This window comes from Rhizophagus irregularis, chromosome 26, assembly GCF_026210795.1.
Source record: "Rhizophagus irregularis chromosome 26, complete sequence".
In the NCBI taxonomy this organism is placed as follows: Eukaryota; Fungi; Glomeromycota; class Glomeromycetes; order Glomerales; family Glomeraceae; genus Rhizophagus; species Rhizophagus irregularis.
The window spans coordinates 1,557,416-1,575,338 of NC_089454.1; the positions used below are offsets into that span (position 1 = coordinate 1,557,416).

Consider the following 17,923-nt stretch of genomic DNA (forward strand, 5'->3'; position numbering starts at 1 on the left):
AAATCCTTTCATGATGGTTAACCTATACAGGTCAAAAAGTGAAAAATCAGGCATCAATCAGTCACCAATCGGTTACCAATCATATAGCTGATTGGTGACTGATTGATACCTGATTTTTTACTTTTTGACCTGTGTCTAGAGGTACTGCAATATTAGAGTTACTAGTATAGTCTCACTTAAAGCCCATTACAGGCCATGATTATCATATCAGCTCACCACAGTTGTAAATCCCCCAGTAGTAATAGCAGTGACTATCAGGACAGTAAGAGGACCCTGCTTACTTATAAGATAGGTCACCCCAGGCCTAAAGTAAAAATCATATATAAAATTCTTTGCAGATCATACCACAGGTAGAAAGCTGACCAATCGGGTACCATCCCGATTGGTCACTTTTTTATAAATAGTCACTTGATTTGTTCAATAGTTAGAAATTGGTGTAAACTTTCGATCGGGTACTAATCAGGTTATTACCCGATTGATAACTATTATTTAGTTTAAATTTACCGATTGATTTCTATTGTACTGTTTAAATTTAAAATTACCAATTTTATAATTTATAAATTTATAAACAATGTTTTAATTATATTAAAACTAAATTTATTAATCAGTATTACTAGAAATATGAATTTACCGATTTAAAACTAATCATAACATTATTATAAATGAAATTGTCTATTGATAGGTATGACTGCCATGTAAGTAATCAGTTTTCGGTTGCCTATTGTAAATTTACAAGGTAAAAATCGGCTATATATATTATGAATCGGTATAATACAATTCGATAATTCGTGAAAATAATCTTTCCACAATTCAATATTACAGCTTTTATCATCCCGATTGTCGATTCCGCAACGAAATCTTGTTTTTTCCCCACTCCACATAATACAATCTCTTGATAATTCGTGAAAATAATCTTTAGCACAATTCAATATTACAGCTTTTATCATCCTGATTGTCGATTACGCAATGAAATCTTGTCTCTGCATCTACATATACCATTTTATAAAAGCAAGTGACGTGTCTTTATACCCATGTTTAATGCAAAGCACAAAATAAAAACTGCACTTGTCCGGAAAAAATATTGACAGATTCATCATCTTGTATAAACTTGCTTGTAATATATGAACTTCTTTGATATCGAGGTAAAGCATTGCAGATCCAAAGATTTCAGTAGCAATCTGAATACGACCGAATTGAGACACATTGGGCGATACAACGATTGGTTGATTTTCAGAATGCGTTTGACGTTAAATTATTTGAAACAAATTCGGCAATTGATACAAAATCCCTATTGTATGTATCATTGTAATATTTTATCAGAAGTTCATATATAGTATCTGGTAACGATACTTGCTTTTTTGGGGTAATCATTTCTCTGGAAAATTCTTCACAACCGGTAATTGTAATGTCAATATTTTGATGAAAGGTTCACATAAATCGGTAAAGTTCAGCAAAATCGAACCCATCGTAAGTCGCTAAACTTCCAGTAGTTGGCATATTTTGTACTAGAGATAATGCTTCCATCAATTTTGGATTATTCGATTGGGCGGATGTTAGGCAATTTAGCCGTGAATTTTGCGTGATGATTCACATCAATTCTAGTTCAATAGCTCGCTTACTATTTGGAAAAGAACCTACAGCAAGATGATAAATAAATTAATTCATTTATACCATTTATTAAATTTAACTTATACCGATAACTTATACTGATTTATATATACAGTGACACCTCTATAAGTGCACCCTCTATATAAATTCTCTTTAAGTGCACGGTGGGCCTGGTCCCAACTTATAAGAGCTCTTAATATTTTACTCTCTATAAATGCACACCCTCTCCAAGTGCACATTCTACTATTTTTTTACTATGGTCCCAAGGGGGTGCACTTAGAGAGGTGTCACTGTATATTTACCTAATAATCCGTTCATTCTTTCAAATGAGTAACACCAGAAAGAATATAATGGGCCATAATCATAGCAACAATCGACAATATGGAGTGATAAATGGATGTTTGGAGTTATCATCTCTTTTCCATAATACGTTTCAATTAAACGAGCTACTTGAAGCAATCGGCTATGAGCTTCGCACAATGCATTGGTGGCGATAATTCGACAGACAAGCAAAGAGCAAGCTCTTACAAAATTTGCTAATATTTCACGATCAGAAGTATCTAGGAGATCTCACATCAATGGAGTCACGTAAATTAAAATAAACGATTTCCATTGATCGGCCGTAAATCCAGAAAACCCTTCTCCGGTTGCTATTTTATACAGAATCCTTCTGATATCTGCTAGTACTTTAAGAGCTTTTGCTCTTCTTTCCATTAATTCAAGGTCCTTTTTAGTGATTTTTCCGCTATCTATCCATAATTTCTTTACGATCCAATGAGCAATCCCCAGGAATAAACAGTGCATTAAATCGACAATAAGATGTCTTATCGGGTTGAAATAAGGCAATCTTAGCATTTCCAACCACCACACGTGAGTGTCAGAAACATGTTTTTTTCTTTCTTCCTGAGTTTTGCACTGTCTCCAAAGTTCGGCATTTCGTTGATGCTCATTTGGATCTCTGGAAATGTACCAATCATCTATATCGTCAAACCCACCAAAATTAAACCTTCTTCCGCTACTATTGGCTGTTTTGTAGCATCGATGACAATCGACCAGTGCCGAAATATGTCCACATAATTTTCTAGCAGCCGGTATGTCATTGCTGCAGCAAATTACGGCCATCCGAATTTTTTTACCAGATGGTAGATCGACGCCATCCCAGAATTCTAACAATTCGTCGACAATTGGACTAAGAAAATGATTAATCTTGTGTAATTTTATTTCTTCCGGTCCTGGGAGAAGTCCAAGATATAGCATGTTTTCTTGTTTAAATCTAATATCACGGGGAAGATTACATATGACCCCATAGATAACACCAAAACTGTAAGCTGACAAATTAAATGGCTGGAACCAGTCTAAATTAATCATGATCCCAAGATTAGAATCGGCCGTCTCATTTGTAAAAAATCGAGTATCCGGGTTGTTTAAGGAAGATGGAAAGCTTTTCCATACATCTCCATCGTAAATATCGGTGTATAAGCCTGGTTTATTTCTCTGATTTGTCCATTTCTGAAGTGATTCTTCAAAGCCTGAGCGTTGATACATCACAGTCAATTGCTTTTTCAAAGATGGTATCGGATATAACATTCTGGATCTTCAGACAAATCCATTAACTACCGGGACTTTATTAGTTAATTCTGTTCTACATATCCGCCTTTTATTACGTATAGGATGGTTAGGAGCATTGGAATCCAGTATTTGTCTCATTTTATGGATTTCCTGGCAAAATTTCTGATATTTTATACAGAGTGTTGCATTCAGGACATACCGCACGTTTATTAATTCCTAAAAGTTTTTTTGCCATATAAAAACTTATAGGGAAATTTCAAAACATGTTCGATCGGTATCCAATAATACCATCCTGAAAAACTTAATAAATGATTCAATAGCAACATCCAGAACATGAAATCTCGCTTGGTATTTGAATATCCACAGAAGTATCCACGAATCATTAAAATTAATGTTCATGTCAAAATATTCATGGTCTGATGGGAGCGGTAAATTCTTCAATCGTAATATCGTCCTCATCTGTAGTAGAAGTTCCATCATCATCGCTTGGTACTTTATCTTCAAGTTGAACTGGTTCCAGTTTATTAGGTTGTTCAAGATTTACATCACGAAACTTATTGTGGCGTTTTCGTCTTTTCGGTCCATTAATCGGCTTATTATCAGTTTCATTATCGTTTTCATTATCATCATTTCGTTCTGATTCATCATCATCGTTTTGTTCCGATTCTTCATCATTGTTTCATTCTGATTTACCATCATCATTTCATTCCGATTTTTCATCATCACTTCATTCCGATTCATCATCATCGTTTCGTTCCAATTCTTCATCATCATCGGTATCTGATAAATTCTCAACGACTCTAGTTCTTTTTTTTTCTTTTTTAGAACTGTTGCTAGAATTGCTTTTTTTTCTTTCTTTAGAAATGTTATGTTTTTTGCTGGTTCCTCTTGATCGAGAAGCTTGAGATCCGGTAGCGATGGCTTGGAGTTGTTCTATTTCTTTGCGATGTCTCTCAAATGTTCTGGGATCCACCAAATTACTATCTCCGCAATGCAATAAACATTTACATTCAACCAAATTTCTAGTTTTAAGACCACTTTTAGTAACTTTCGAACGATCTCTATTAACACGATATTTTCTTGGTCTTGGCATATTTGGTTTGATATAAATATTTACCAACCCAATTTTATTTTAAATTTAAATAACCTGATTTAATAACTTTGAAGTTTGTTTATAAAATTTATCGTAATTAGTTCTCAATCAGTTAACTTATTTCATTTAGTTGATTAAATAAATTCTTAAAATTTCCATATCAATCAATTAATTTATTTCATTTAGTTGATTAAATAAATACTTAAAATTTCCATATCAATCAGTTAGCTTATTTCATTTAGTTGATTAAATAAATTCTTAAAAATAATATATCAATCAGTTATCTTATTGCAATTAATTAAAAAATAATAATATCAATTATGATTGAACAAATGAATTTTATGTATCAATTAATCGTATGAACGTATAAATCGGAGAAATTGCGAGAAAATCACTATCGCTACTATTTTTAATATTAATTGCAACGGTTAATTAAATCAGTTTATTTTTATTTTTAAATATATCAATAGTAACAGTTAATTAAATCAGTCTATTTAAGCTAAAATAAACTATCGGGAATATATATATGAGCTAATTTAGACTCGACTTTTTCTTCTCGTTTGTTACCGATTTTTGTAACATAACCCTATATTTTTCTATCCGTAAATTTACTGAAACATATTCTTACTGAAATATTATAATTAAATATGACTAAAAAACATAAAAAACATGAAAAACATGAAAAGAAGAAAAAATCTGGAAAACGGTACCACTTGGATATAGAATTCTCCGATAGCGAAAAACCTGAAGCTAAAGTGCGAAAGACCAATAAAACGGTTCCAAAGAAACAAATGGACAAACAACAGTAATTTAATTTATTTGATTTTCATCAGATTCTTTAATTTCTCGATTTATTAGCGATCGATACCTAATATTAAACCAACGAAAAGACAAAAGCCCACTTTAATCAACTTTGTTAAAGACGAAGAAAGAAATATTGGTATATTTCGATATATTTATGTAATCATGCCCAAATTTATTATATCACCTAATAATTATGAATTTAAAGTACTCGATAAAGAAAAACGAACAAAAAGACGTCAATCAGAACTAATGAAAGGCCAAAAAGGCCGAAAGTCCGGTGTAATTGACTTAGTTGACGATGACGACGATGATCCGATTCAACAGGATGAGAGAGATAATGATCAAACCGGTATGTTATTAATGTATATATTATAAGTATATTATAAGATTATCAAATTTTATCAATTTTATCACAATTTTTCTTTTTTAGCGTTCTAGGAGCAAGTCGAAGAATTGAGTCAGTTGATCCAGAAAATAACGAAAGGTAAACAAAAAGCAGCAAATCCGAAAGATATGATTATTGACTGGTCGGGAGTAGAAATCTCAGATTCTCCAAAAAAGAGCTAATATGTATCCCGATCACCGAAAAAGAACCGATATATCCAAGCTTATGGAATTGCCAGATCATTAAAAGAATATGGAGTTGCCAGATCATCAAAAAGTGCCCCGCCTCCATCGTCATCGTCATCGTCATCGTCATCCCCATCCCCATCCCCATCTCCATCTCTATCCCCATCCTCCTCATTTTCATCCTCAAATTCGTCATTTCTTCATTACGAGGAAATAGATCGGGATCTAAGGACTGCTTTAAGGGTAACTATTTTTTTTTTAGTTCAGTTTAATTCCCCAGATTGTTTGCTAATCAGTTGATATTCTTACGATTAGAACGAAATAGCCAGAATTATGGACCGACTTCTGGAAGACAAAGCATTAAATACTAGGAAAACTTTTGATAGTCAGCGAAAGTTGGTCCAAAATAACATAATTTCAGTAGTACAAAAAATGATCAATAAGAATATATTCTCTGTATCCGACGGTGTGATTAAGCATATCGTGCATAAGAGACATCATCACCAGAGAGAGCTACTACTCAATAGTGAGAGGGATGCCAATTGGAAAGATCTTGAAAAAAAAAGCATGCAAATTCAAGACGAAGTGATGTAAATATCAAATCGTTGTTTTTATATTACCTTATCTTATAATTTTCTATTAATTATTTAGAAGCGGGAAAGACGAAATAAAACTATCGACAAGTTAAAAAAATTAAAAGATCGATTGATAAATAAGTTCCATACCAACGAGCTCCGGCCTCTTCAGACTGATAATCGATACCACAGTCCAGAGGTATCGGAGACCGATAGCGATAACCCTAATAAGCAAAAGATCATCATACGGAATCTCAAATGGAGATCAGCTACCGTAAGTATTCGAATAATTTTTACCAATCGGTGCATAATAATTCGTATTTTTATTCTTCTTTTTTTTTATAGCTACGCTCTTTTTTACGAAATTACATTGATAATGCGGCGTCAAATGCTCGACGCGTAAGAAAATGGGTGTATGATACCGAATATGCTTCTAATGAGGACAGTGCACCCGTTAATGCCCCCAAATGGGCAAAAGTCGGTTACAAAGGATCGTTGAAACATTTAGTGGAAAAATATAGTGCTAATCGCGAAGAGATAGAGGACGATAAAAGCCAGGAAGATGATGATAAAATCCAAGAAGACGATGATAAAAGCCAGGAAGACGACGATAAAAGCCAAAAAGATGACGATAAAAGCCAGGAAGATGACGATAAAAGCCAGGAAGATGATGATGCAACCGGCGGAGAAAAGAATGAAGATCAGGAAAAAGAGCAGGATGAAGAAGTGGATGATAGGAAAAAAAGGAAAAAGAGAAGTGTAAGTCTTGTTTCAGAAGAATACGATAATAGTGATAGTAGTAAATCGGTGGGATGATTCAATTATATAATAATAATTTAGCAATAAATTTATTTCTGTAAAACTGATTTTTATAATTTTAATAATTAATATATAATCGTATTTAGTAAACTAACCAAAATATAATTAATAAAACTGTAAATTTAAAATAAAAATGTATGGCAATCAGAAGATTTTTTATTGGTTGAAAAGTTAACAATCGGTATACTGATATGTCAAATAGTAAATGGCCTATTGTAACCCGATTGTACTCTATTTAAATATCCGATTGTACTCTATTTGAATATCCCCTAATGTACTCTTATTGCGCCATTTTTTGGTAGTAATCAGGATTTTCGCTCCCGATTGATAATAAACAAAAAAAATAGGGAACTAATAAGATGGAAATCAGGTGACCCGATTTCCATCTTATTGGTCCCCTATTTGTCATCATTTGACCGGTGATAATCCTATTCAGTCTTACATAGTTCAGTCTCAACTGGTTCTAATCTTTATAGGACTGGACTCCAGTTCTAATTATTTGTGATGTAGTAGAACCACTTTGGAGACTGATCTAAAACTGACCAAAAGACCATCAGTTTGTCTCATAAATTTTTTTTTTTTATTACTCTATTAAATGTTTCTTGTGTTAAACAAAAAAAAATAATATACTTATATTATATACTAAGAAAGTAGTACCTACTGACTATTTTTTTTTTTATATTTTTAATTTCATTTTAGATTTCTTTATAGTCCTGTTCTTACTATCTAAAAAAAAGTGATTAAAAAAATAATATTGATCAGTTTTTTAAAGACTGCGGTCCTAAAAAAGATGGTCAGTTTTATTGATTCATTAGATGATCACGAGAACCGCAAAAGACTGCAGTTCTACGTGATCCAGTCTTTTTGCATATAGGATTAGAGAGACCAATAGTCTTTAGAACTGATGACCATCTTTATGTAAACATCCAAAAAGACTCACTATAACTATAACATGAAATCTAAAATGCAAAAAAGAAAATAAAGGAGTAACAAAATAAAAGTTAGGGTAAAAATATAAATAAAAAAAAGGGTTAAGGTTAATAAAATAATTTGAATAATAAGTAACTATTAAAATGTTCCATTTGCTTTGCCTATAGTTTAACTAGCTTGCCTAGTCTCCCTATCAGTTAGTAAGTCTACTTGCTAAATTCCTGATTTTTACCAACAAAGTCAGCTTGAAAATACCATCCAGATCCTTTTTCATAAACTTAAGAAGTCTTTTAGTTTGTTTTTTTCCAATGGATCTGTTCTTTTGATTCTATTTACTCAAATTTTTAATATAACTAATAAATCTACATTTTGATTCTGCTTGTGATGTAGGCTATTTTTTATTGGTAATCTACAAGGTTGGCTCAAAATGGATGCAAAATATCTTGTTTATACATCTTTAAATTCTTGAAACTCAAATTCCATATTGGTGATTTTATCCAAGTCTGCTTAAGATTGGTAATATGTAATTAATTTTAAACACCCTTTATTTTGAATAATTTTGAAAGCTTTACAACTTATAGGAGAAAATATTGAATAAGCAGGGTTATCAGCAGGATATAAAATACTGATATTCATTGATTTGGAAATATCAACTAGAATTGCTTGAAATTTTTCATATTCTTTACACTACTTCAAATTCAGGAACTATTGTACTGGAAAACTTCTTAAAGAAGCAGTCCAAATTCCTTTATTTCATTGACTCAAAGCCATTTCATTAAGATCGATTGACATAGTCAGTATCATATATTTCTTCTGCATCTTGAGCTTCATGACCAATTTAATAATTAGATAATACTACTTAATTTAGAAATTAATATATAAATTTGTTTTAATAGTCTATTTATTTAAAAGCTGATATTGCATTTTAGTTAGATAAATAGCTTTTACTATTTTATTTTTAAATATAGCAGAATTTTTAAATATTTATTTATAATACATATATTTGAATTGTAATATGATATTGTAAGCATTTATCTTTTATTGAATTAATATAATTTACTAAATTAAACAGTATATTTAAATATTATAATAATAATTAATCTTAAAAGATTATATATTTAATTAATTAATTTTAATAGCTTACAATATACAAATAAAAATTGTGTTATTAATTAGTTTATCTATTTTAATAGATTAAAGTTCAAAAATTATTTTAAAAAATTATAATAGAATTCACAATATTAATGTTTGAATAATTATTCTAGCTTACATTTTTTTTGAAGTTTCATAATCAGCCACTTCAAATCCACTTTCTTTCCAATTATCATATCCACCTATTAAGCTTTTAACATTTTCTTTTTTATATCCTAATCTAATTAAACTTTCTGCTGCCATTATACTGGATAAATTTAAAATAAAATATGAATTAATTAAATAAAATCAATTAAATCATTCATCAAAAAATTCAAAATTACCTTCTTAAACCACCCGCACAATAAACAACAATATCTCTTCCATTTTCCAAATCATTTACTTCTTTAACACTTGTCACTTTTCTTTCAACATCTCTTTCTAATATACCGCGTGGTAAAGGAATTGCTGTTGGTATAATTCCTCTTAATTGTTCATCTTTTTCTCGAACATCAATAATAATTGGAGGTTGCTTTGGTGTAGGAGATAAATTAGAAGTAGTAGATAATGATGAATTGAGTGATGAATGAAGTTCTTGTGGTGTTATTTCAGAAATCGGATATGATTCTTTAATTTTTTTAGCTAATTCTGAAAATCTGTTAAACACAATAGTCGACTTTTAAACCCAGTTACCAAATTTAAAAAAGATATTATTAATTTTTAGAAATTGAAACATATTGAAAGCGTAAATACATTAAAAAAAATATAATTTTTATAGTTTTACCTGAGAAAATTGGCGAGTTTTATAGTTGGTGAAGTAAGGATTTGATGGTGTCTTTGGTACAAGTATATGCAATTTGGCAAAATTCGTAGGCTAACATAAAAAAAAATATTTATTAAAAGAATTTTGTCAAGAATAGGTTATTATAATTTTGCTGTTACCTTTAAAATACTAAACATTTTTTTTTTTTGCTTGCAATAAACAAATGTGCGTGCGTCAGTTAAAAAGAAGGAAATCCATGATTTCATTATTTTGAGAAAATGAAAAAAATGATTTAATCGCAAAATTGATCACTCGTGTAAATTGATTAAAATGGGAAATGATCTACATCGAAAGATTACTTTTGGTTATATGGTGAATAATATTTAATATTTACAAGTTTATAAATATGATTTGTTATTTAAAATTTATAAAGTTATATATTTTATTAATGTATTGTTTAAAATAACAAAATTTTTTTTATATATTTGATAAAGATGCTTTTTTAACTAGCTAACAAAATAAATTAATAAATAATTATATCAAAGATGATTAAAAATTTGCAAATACTCAAATTCTTACCAGGTTTATCAAAATAGACATTTATCATATATTTATGCTACTAATTGAACAACACCTCCAACCTTCTTTATTTTTTCTTCGGCTCTTCTAGAGACATATCTTGTTTTAATAATAACAGGTTGATTAGGTAAATTACCTTTACCTAATACTTTGCCATATCCCTACAACCAACCATTCAAATACATAAATTAATAAAATGTATTTATGAAGTTTTTGACTTTATTTTCATTCCTACTCACTGCTCTTAAAGTATCAATAACGGGTACAACGTCTTTTGTAGCAGCATACTTTTTCCTCGTTTGTTCAGATACCAAAGTCCATAGTTTATCCAAATTGACAATAGGACAATGATATTGTTGTTTGGTCAAATGATAATGTCTCATACCGACTTTACCGAAATATCCTGGATGATATTTATCCATATTGGTACGATGATGATGTTGACCACCTGCAAGACCACGTCCCCCCGGGTGTTTACGATGTTTGCCTATGAAAGGAAAAAGAAATTTATTTTAAAGTTTATTCATGTCAAAAAAAAAAGGAAAAAAAAATCAAATTGTTTTTTTACTCACCGATACGACCATGCCCTGCGGAAACATGTCCACGTTTCTTTCTGTTCTTCTTAAGTCTTGAAGGCTATACCAGATAAAATAATATAAATTAATTCCACTAATTTTTATATATTAACTAATAGGAATAATTTTTTCGACAAGATTTAAATTTTATACAATAAATTTGGTTGACATCCATTATTTTAAACATTTCCTTAATGATATTTCCATAGACCATTTGTCTTATTTTTATAGTTTCTAAAATTTATAGTTATCAACTTAATAATTATCGAAATATTTACCATATCTTGTTATATTTCAAACAAACGAGGAGAGAGATTTAGTAAAAAAAAAAAAATTTGAACACGTGAAGATGATAAGAATAACACAGATGCTAATAGCCAATCATGTCCCTTAAATTTATCAATAAGTTGAAAGTATGAATAAACGTTATAAATGAACTTCAACAAATCTCAACGACTTCAAAACGAAGAAAATGGTTCCTAATTAATCTTAATAATTAATTATAATAAAAAGATGGTTTTTTTATTACATTTTTTTTATTTTTAATATAGAATGAGCAAAAACGAGTTGTTGGACTTGGGTTCCCATCTATTTCGACAAATTTTGGTGATTTTCCAATAGATATTGCCGCGGAAATCGGCTGTGAGGTTTGTTCTTACATATATAATGATTTTATTTTACTATTCTGTATGTTTTTATATACGTTGACTTATAAATGAAGATACATTTAATCAAGGCGATAAAAGAATTTTTGAAATTACATAAAGAATTCGATTTTAAACTGATTTTAACTGAACAAGATTCGAAAGTTTTAAATGTGTTTGAATTGGTAATTTATTCATATTCCTTTTTATTGATATATAATAAATTAAATAAGTTACATATCGAACCTTGTTTTGGTAGAAGTGGAAAGAGATAAAAGATGATTTGGAAGATTTTAAATTTCAAACAAAAAAAGGAAATTTATTGCAATTAAAAAGTGATCTTAGAATTGAGTGTAGGTCTGATATCAATTAAAGTATTTTTATGTTTATTTGAAAAATATTATAAATGTTTTGCGTTAAAAAGGTTTATTGTCGTAGAAACAACTTGGAGAATGAAACCAGGTAATTATTTACCAATAGGAATACAATTTATGAGAAAATATGTTGATTATATATTTTTGTTGATATCAGGCACAAATCAGTTAAGCAAACAAATTTTTGATGCTCTCGGATCAAAGCTACATGAAGAATTAAAACGGCTGTACCCGAAGCCTGGAATAGTAAGTATTCTGTTTTTGCTAGTTTTTAAAATATCGGTTTATTTATAAATTTGTAATTATAGGTTGGTGAAGCATATCCGGTAAAAGTCCCAAAAGACTCTGATCTACATAAAAGCGAAGGCATTGAGCAGGTTTTTAGGAACAATTCATTTTGTTCATAATATATATAAATATATATATATATATATATATACATGTTATGTAATATTTTTTTAGATCATTTTTGTAGTATCCCCAAATATGAATCCATCGAGACCCGATCCAGTTTCACTAGAAAAAGCAAAAGAATTACTTAAAAAAACGTATGATTCTATATTGAACGCGTTTTGGGAGTTAACAAATGGACAAGAATATCGTTCGATTACAACCATAAAGGATAATGTACAAGAAGTTTCTGCATGTAAGAAATAATTAGACAATTTAAATTTAACATGCATAATTTGCATTATTTATTTGTCTTTTGTTTATGACTAGTTGACATTTTGATGAAATCCGCAAGTAAACCTTCGTCTAAAATTTCTCCTGAATCATCAAGAAGAACTCCTTCCAAAGTGGGAAGCGGAGGATGGAATAACGTTTTATTGCCGTATTGTCAAAAACCCGAAATGTTTCCAAAATCTGAAGTTTACTATTATGATAATGAATTTGTCATTATTTTTGATAAATATCCAAAAGCGAAAAATCATTTATTAGTGATACCACGAAAACAAATTGATAATATTGGAGAATTGAAAAAACAAAATTTAGAATTGGTGAGGGCATTGAAGGAAAAAGGACAGTGGGTTATTGAAAAGTGAGTTCATCAGATAAGATTATTTCTATTATTTCTTCTACTCGTTAATTTGTGCCTTAATTTCGAATTCGTAATTTATTCTTTTTTTTAGAATGAAACAAGAAAATCCAAAACTATTTTTTCGTATGGGATTCCACGCTGTTCCAAGCTTAAGGTAATAATATTCTTGCATCACTTGTTTTTTTTTTATGATAATTGAATATTAATTTGACAAAAGACAGCTCCATATGCATGTGATTTCACAAGACTTTATTTCGCCTTCGTTGAAGAATAAGAAACATTGGAATTCATTTACAACGGAATTTTTTATAGATGTGGAAGAAATCGAAAGAATATTGGAAAAGCAAGGAGAAGTTAAGGTAATTTTTTTTTTTATTGCTTAAGAAGTGAAACTGACATTAATTTTTTGAATTATTTAGTTTAATAAAGCATATTATGAAGATTTATTGAAATCACCATTAAAATGTCATTTATGTGATGCGAAATCTATAAAATTTATTCCAGATTTAAAAAAACATTTAGAAGAACATTGGAATGAAAGTTGAGTTGTAAGCGTATCTAGAAGTATTAATTGTTTGTTACACTAGTCTTTGATGAATTATTTTGGAAATAAACAATTTAGCAATATCAGCAATTTAAACAAATAAATATATGTAAAAAAATGTAGAAAAATGTAAAAATTCATTTCATAATTAAAAACGTTTATTTAAACAATTTGTTCTAATTCTCTAGCATAATGAAGTGCTTGTTTTATAATACTGTCCGAAGGTATTTCAACATGATCATCGTCTTTAGTAGTAAAATAAATTTTCATTTCAGCTTGGCTAACACTCCATCCACGCTAAATTAAATAATGTATCAATGCGCATATATAACAGAAAAATCAAACCATTATAATATCACTTACTTCACTTGCAAAATTCAAAAGTTCATTAGTATTATTATTAAAAAATAACAAAGTAGCAGCGTCGGCCAGTGGTAAATAAGAATAAGCTTTCTCACTGCAACTGGCAATTTCACTCCTAAAATAACAAAATATAAGTTACATATTTGCATTGCATTCTAACATGAATATCGTTTACAAGTTACCTGATAGTGCCCATTAAAATATCAATAAAAAACAGGTATTCGGGTGCAGGTACTTCATTTCTTGAATTCCAAACTTTGTTATAACTACCTTCCATTAAATATTGTTCTAAATGGACAGGATGTTTAATATAAACACTTTCCAAAAGTTGTTCCGGTTCAATATTTTCTAATGCCGTATGAAATTCTGCAATTCGATTTTGTGACAATAATCTCAATAAATTTAATCCTGTTAAAGGATACATTGCTTGTGAAGGCTGAAGCAAAGAACTATAAAATCAAAAAAATGAGACCAATCATTATTAAATTAATGAAAAATTGAATTTTTCATTTATGTACCTGTAATCAGTGTAATAGGTGTTTAATTGTGCTATATATCTTTCAAACGATGGTATATCCTTAACACGAACACTCCAGTAGGCTCCAATTTCCAAAATATCACCTATGGAATAATTAATAATGTTATAATTAATATAAAAGTTATTCTCGGATACACTTTATATCTTCTACGTACGCGCAATAAGAAGTTCCTCTGTGTTTTTTACATCCCCTTCCGGAAGCAAAAGCTGCATTTTAGATAATGCGATCTATAAAAGAAAGGAAAGGATTAATAGCCTTAAAATGGTAATGAAAGCAAATATTCAATAAAAAACCTTGAGTTTAGCTAGATAGTCTCCACATTTTTTTAAATCTGGATTTTGTGAATTAAATTCCTTCTTAAGGTTATTGTAGAGAATCGTCGAGTTACTTGACATGATTCAAAAATCCAAGTTAAAAAAAAAGCTTTTTTTTTCTATGTTCTACACCGAGTCAAAAATTACGTCACTGCCCATACCCATACACGGCTAGCGCAGTAGCGCTCCGTTCTTTGATGATAAATGGTTACACTCGTATTGTATTACACGTGTAGAGAGGAAGACATGACATTTTACTCTGATCCAAATTTTATATCAGAGCTATCTTTAACTTGTCATCAAGCATATAAATCATTATCGAAAAAATCTGATAAACCCATAGGAATTCAGCATAAATTTGAGTGGACTGTACTTTCTGGCATAATTGCTTGTCATATCACAGGTAAAAAAATAGTATACACGTTAATTTAGTAGAATGATATATGATATATTTCTCATTAAAAATTATTTTTCAGATACTGGAAAATATAGTTTAACATGTATTTCACTAGGGTAAATAAATTTTACATCTAAATTATATTATATCATTCATAAATTTATAAATTTCTTGCTTACGAGATTAAATGGGCCATTAGAAGTGGATTAAAATGTCTTCCACAAAGTAAACTTAGTAAATCAGGAGATTTGATTCATGATAGTCATGCTGAAGTTTTGGCTAGGCGAGGATTCGTGAAGTAAGATATCAATGTGAAAATTTATTTCCTTGCTTTTTAAGGATCATATGAAAATTAATCATGAATTCAGATTTATTATGAATGAACTGGAATTGGCTTTAACATCCGAATCAAGATATTTTCGGATTAATGAACATTTTAACTCTGAAACGGAGATCCGGGATCAAATTGAGAATAAACCATTTTTATTAAAGGATAATAGATTGAGTTTTCATATGTATATCAGTCAAGCTCCTTGTAAGTGGTTAATATAAGAATGTTCATTTATTTGATCCTAAAATAATCGGATTTGTATTAGGTGGTGATGCGTCAACAACAAGTTTAGCTTCAATTCAACCAGCCGAGCTACATGTAAATTCTTATGATCATCTTTCAAGCCAAGACTCTCAAAGTGAAGATCGTGAAGATGGCAGAAATCTGAATACATATGATAAAGTTTATGTTGCAAAAGAAAAGGAAGGGTTTAGAAGAGGGAGATTAGATTATAATTCTTTGGGAGTCTTAAGAACAAAACCAGGTTTCTTTCTTATTTTATATAGACTTTCATAATTCTACCGATAGGTTCATTAGAATCATATGATTTTAGGAAGAGTTGATTCAGAACCAACGTTGTCGATGTCATGCAGGTTGATTCACGAAGTTTGTACTTCTCACATACATTTTATAGAAAATTAAATTATTTTTATAATTAATATATAGTGATAAAATAGCGCTATGGAACGTCGTTGGTTTACAATCTGCTTTATTATCTGAATTTATCTCTCCGATCTATCTATCTTCTATCATCGTGGGTGATATGTTTTCACAAGATTCTTTGATCCGTGCTTTATATGGACGTATCGGGAATTTGAATGGTACGATTTATAAGAATATAATCACATAAAAATATAGCCGCACGAAATTATATTTCGTGATTCGTTGACCTAATTCTCCTTATTTTTTAAAGATCTTCCACATGAATATTCTTTATGTAAACCTGTCATTGTTAATACAAACAAACAATTTGAAAGATCAAAATTTTATTTGTCATCGTACTTTCCCAACGAGAATTTGATCCCATCAAGTACAGGTACATAAAAAAGTACTGTATTTGTTTCTTTCTTCGTGTCTTTTACATATATCTAAATTATACTATATTTAAAGCTGTAGTATGGTTTAAAGGAGCAAATTCTCCAGAAATTCTTGTAGCCGGAAGGAAACAAGGCACGGTTAAATCGAAGAAAACTGGAGAATATTCATATAAAACTCGGTATTCAAACATTTTTTTTCCCCTCGGTTACATTATTTTATTAGTCGATTCACGTAGAAATCTTGCAATATAGATGTTCGGTTACAAAAGTTTGCTTATTTCAGAAAGTTGATTCATTATTAAAACGAATGCCTTCAAATTTGGTGCCTTTTAATTTAAGGTAAAAAAATCCACGGCTCATCTATTTAAAGAAATCAAATTCTTAGCTATTTATTTATTATTTATAAATAGAAATTTTGTCGAGCCACAAAATAACAAGACTTATAGAACTTATAAGTTAGCAAGTAAAGATTATCAAACTGCTAAAAGAATGCTTTTAGAACAAAAATTTAATCAATGGATTAAATGCCCTAGCCAAATGTACGAATGTTTTAATTTAAGAGAGTAAAGTATAATTACAGATAGATTATTCATTGCCAGGTGAAGATGGAAAAAAATCAGATGTGTGATAAATATTAAGAGGTTTCATTGGCGGAAGCCTCAGATCTTCAGAGTCGATCGATTTGGCCGTATTCTGTAACAAATAGTTAATAACTCTTATCTTGTTGCAAAACTTTCCAAAGAAACTAAATTAGAAATTGATTACCAATTTTATTGTATCTAATACACGATTAATTGGATTTGTAAGAAATCCTTCTGCTGTTTCAACACGATCTGTTACTTCATTAACATTTTCTTTGACAATGTTTATGAACCGCTATCCAAGAAAAGTGCATAGAAAGAAATAAAGTTACAATGTTTCTAAAAAACCATCATTATATGAGATAATTTATTACTTCTAATGCGTCAATCTTATTATATAATGAATCAAGGTAATGAGCAGCCTCATAAAGTTCTTTCGAAGCAACTTCTGAACGTGTTTCAGCATCAAAACGAACCTAAATCGGTCTAAATAATTGAGCTTTATCAAATCAAATAAATAAAATCAATACTCTAAAGAATTATATTTAACCTGTTCCAAAGATTTTTTAGTATCTTCCATTTGAACCGTTACATTCTCAATACCATTGTGAATGTCTTTTATGACTTCGGTACTATTTTCATATACACATAAATGTTTTGCAAGTTCTTTTGATACTTCGTTAACAGGATTGTTCTTTTCTACTTCCATTTTATATATTGAAAATCATTTGATTCAGTAATAAT

At 29.7% G+C, this 17,923-nt stretch overlaps 8 protein-coding genes across 11 annotated transcripts; 3 read left to right on the forward strand and 5 right to left on the reverse strand.

Moving 5' to 3' along the window:
• Positions 1–3,904: 3,904 nt before the first annotated feature.
• On the reverse strand, positions 3,905–4,270 carry OCT59_017514 (uncharacterized protein; the record flags this gene model as incomplete). Its single annotated transcript, XM_066137535.1, has 1 exon — positions 3,905–4,270. The coding sequence occupies one exon, from the start codon at positions 4,268–4,270 to the stop codon at positions 3,905–3,907; it is 366 nt and encodes a 121-aa protein (XP_066004108.1).
• A 647-nt stretch (positions 4,271–4,917) lies between these two features.
• Positions 4,918–7,035, forward strand: OCT59_017515 (uncharacterized protein; the record flags this gene model as incomplete). The annotated part of the gene is made up of 7 exons (XM_066137536.1): positions 4,918–5,025; positions 5,129–5,436; positions 5,505–5,558; positions 5,698–5,887; positions 5,960–6,229; positions 6,296–6,493; positions 6,565–7,035. 7 exons carry the CDS (start codon positions 4,918–4,920, stop codon positions 7,033–7,035), a joined length of 1,599 nt encoding a protein of 532 aa, XP_066004109.1.
• A 1,945-nt stretch (positions 7,036–8,980) lies between these two features.
• OCT59_017516 (uncharacterized protein) lies at positions 8,981–10,162 on the reverse strand. 4 transcript variants are annotated; one of them, XM_066137539.1, is made up of 5 exons: positions 10,042–10,126; positions 9,884–9,973; positions 9,444–9,775; positions 9,239–9,367; positions 9,046–9,107 (listed from the first exon to the last, which is right to left on the reverse strand). In XM_066137539.1, the coding sequence occupies exons 1-5, from the start codon at positions 10,057–10,059 to the stop codon at positions 9,101–9,103; spliced, it is 576 nt and encodes a 191-aa protein (XP_066004112.1). In that variant the 5' UTR covers positions 10,060–10,126; the 3' UTR covers positions 9,046–9,100. The 4 variants fall into 4 exon arrangements, with proteins under 4 accessions (XP_025178920.2, XP_066004112.1, XP_066004111.1 ...); XM_066137537.1 differs by having other exon boundaries at positions 9,065–9,149; XM_025317143.2 differs by having other exon boundaries at positions 8,981–9,367; positions 10,042–10,162.
• Positions 10,163–10,280: 118 nt separating this feature from the next.
• Positions 10,281–11,336, reverse strand: OCT59_017517 (60S ribosomal protein L28). Its single transcript, XM_066137540.1, has 5 exons — positions 11,295–11,336; positions 11,014–11,077; positions 10,681–10,928; positions 10,442–10,602; positions 10,281–10,368 (listed from the first exon to the last, which is right to left on the reverse strand). The coding sequence occupies exons 1-4, from the start codon at positions 11,295–11,297 to the stop codon at positions 10,474–10,476; spliced, it is 444 nt and encodes a 147-aa protein (XP_066004113.1). The 5' UTR covers positions 11,298–11,336; the 3' UTR covers positions 10,281–10,368; positions 10,442–10,473.
• A 152-nt stretch (positions 11,337–11,488) lies between these two features.
• Positions 11,489–13,692, forward strand: OCT59_017518 (uncharacterized protein; the record flags this gene model as incomplete). The annotated part of the gene is made up of 12 exons (XM_066137541.1): positions 11,489–11,491; positions 11,568–11,663; positions 11,753–11,845; positions 11,920–12,017; positions 12,085–12,122; positions 12,192–12,280; positions 12,343–12,411; positions 12,497–12,680; positions 12,755–13,073; positions 13,165–13,227; positions 13,291–13,432; positions 13,493–13,692. The coding sequence occupies 12 exons, from the start codon at positions 11,489–11,491 to the stop codon at positions 13,616–13,618; spliced, it is 1,320 nt and encodes a 439-aa protein (XP_066004114.1). The 3' UTR covers positions 13,619–13,692.
• A 50-nt stretch (positions 13,693–13,742) lies between these two features.
• On the reverse strand, positions 13,743–14,927 carry OCT59_017519 (uncharacterized protein). Its single transcript, XM_025317144.2, has 6 exons — positions 14,813–14,927; positions 14,674–14,746; positions 14,499–14,601; positions 14,163–14,429; positions 13,981–14,095; positions 13,743–13,914 (listed from the first exon to the last, which is right to left on the reverse strand). Exons 1-6 carry the CDS (start codon positions 14,912–14,914, stop codon positions 13,780–13,782), a joined length of 795 nt encoding a protein of 264 aa, XP_025178923.1. The 5' UTR covers positions 14,915–14,927; the 3' UTR covers positions 13,743–13,779.
• A 110-nt stretch (positions 14,928–15,037) lies between these two features.
• OCT59_017520 (uncharacterized protein) lies at positions 15,038–17,165 on the forward strand (the record flags this gene model as incomplete). The annotated part of the gene is made up of 11 exons (XM_025317145.2): positions 15,038–15,236; positions 15,310–15,346; positions 15,430–15,528; positions 15,599–15,765; positions 15,827–16,045; positions 16,115–16,154; positions 16,228–16,382; positions 16,475–16,597; positions 16,672–16,777; positions 16,851–16,937; positions 17,009–17,165. 11 exons carry the CDS (start codon positions 15,038–15,040, stop codon positions 17,163–17,165), a joined length of 1,389 nt encoding a protein of 462 aa, XP_025178924.1.
• Positions 16,501–17,905, reverse strand: OCT59_017521 (uncharacterized protein). Its single transcript, XM_025310773.2, has 4 exons — positions 17,730–17,905; positions 17,554–17,655; positions 17,364–17,474; positions 16,501–17,291 (listed from the first exon to the last, which is right to left on the reverse strand). Exons 1-4 carry the CDS (start codon positions 17,886–17,888, stop codon positions 17,184–17,186), a joined length of 480 nt encoding a protein of 159 aa, XP_025178925.1. The 5' UTR covers positions 17,889–17,905; the 3' UTR covers positions 16,501–17,183.
• Positions 17,906–17,923: the final 18 nt, after the last annotated feature.

Coding starts and splice junctions, on each gene's coding strand:
- OCT59_017516 (XM_025317143.2), bottom strand. CDS start 10,128: ATGAAATCATGGATTTCCTTCTTTTTAACTGACGCACGCACATTTGTT. Junction 9,776..9,883: donor AAACTCGCCAATTTTCTCAG/GTAAAACTATAA, acceptor TGGGTTTAAAAG/TCGACTATTGTGTTTAACAG. Junction 9,368..9,443: donor TGTGCGGGTGGTTTAAGAAG/GTAATTTTGAAT, acceptor AAATTTATCCAG/TATAATGGCAGCAGAAAGTT.
- OCT59_017517 (XM_066137540.1), bottom strand. Junction 10,929..11,013: donor CGCAGGGCATGGTCGTATCG/GTGAGTAAAAAA, acceptor TTCCTTTCATAG/GCAAACATCGTAAACACCCG. Junction 10,603..10,680: donor TTATTGATACTTTAAGAGCA/GTGAGTAGGAAT, acceptor GGTTGGTTGTAG/GGATATGGCAAAGTATTAGG.
- OCT59_017519 (XM_025317144.2), bottom strand. CDS start 14,914: ATGTCAAGTAACTCGACGATTCTCTACAATAACCTTAAGAAGGAATTT. Junction 14,602..14,673: donor AGAGGAACTTCTTATTGCGC/GTACGTAGAAGA, acceptor ATTATTCCATAG/GTGATATTTTGGAAATTGGA. Junction 13,915..13,980: donor TTTTGAATTTTGCAAGTGAA/GTAAGTGATATT, acceptor TATTTAATTTAG/CGTGGATGGAGTGTTAGCCA.
- OCT59_017521 (XM_025310773.2), bottom strand. CDS start 17,888: ATGGAAGTAGAAAAGAACAATCCTGTTAACGAAGTATCAAAAGAACTT. Junction 17,475..17,553: donor ATAAGATTGACGCATTAGAA/GTAATAAATTAT, acceptor TTTCTTGGATAG/CGGTTCATAAACATTGTCAA. Junction 17,292..17,363: donor TATTAGATACAATAAAATTG/GTAATCAATTTC, acceptor TATTTGTTACAG/AATACGGCCAAATCGATCGA.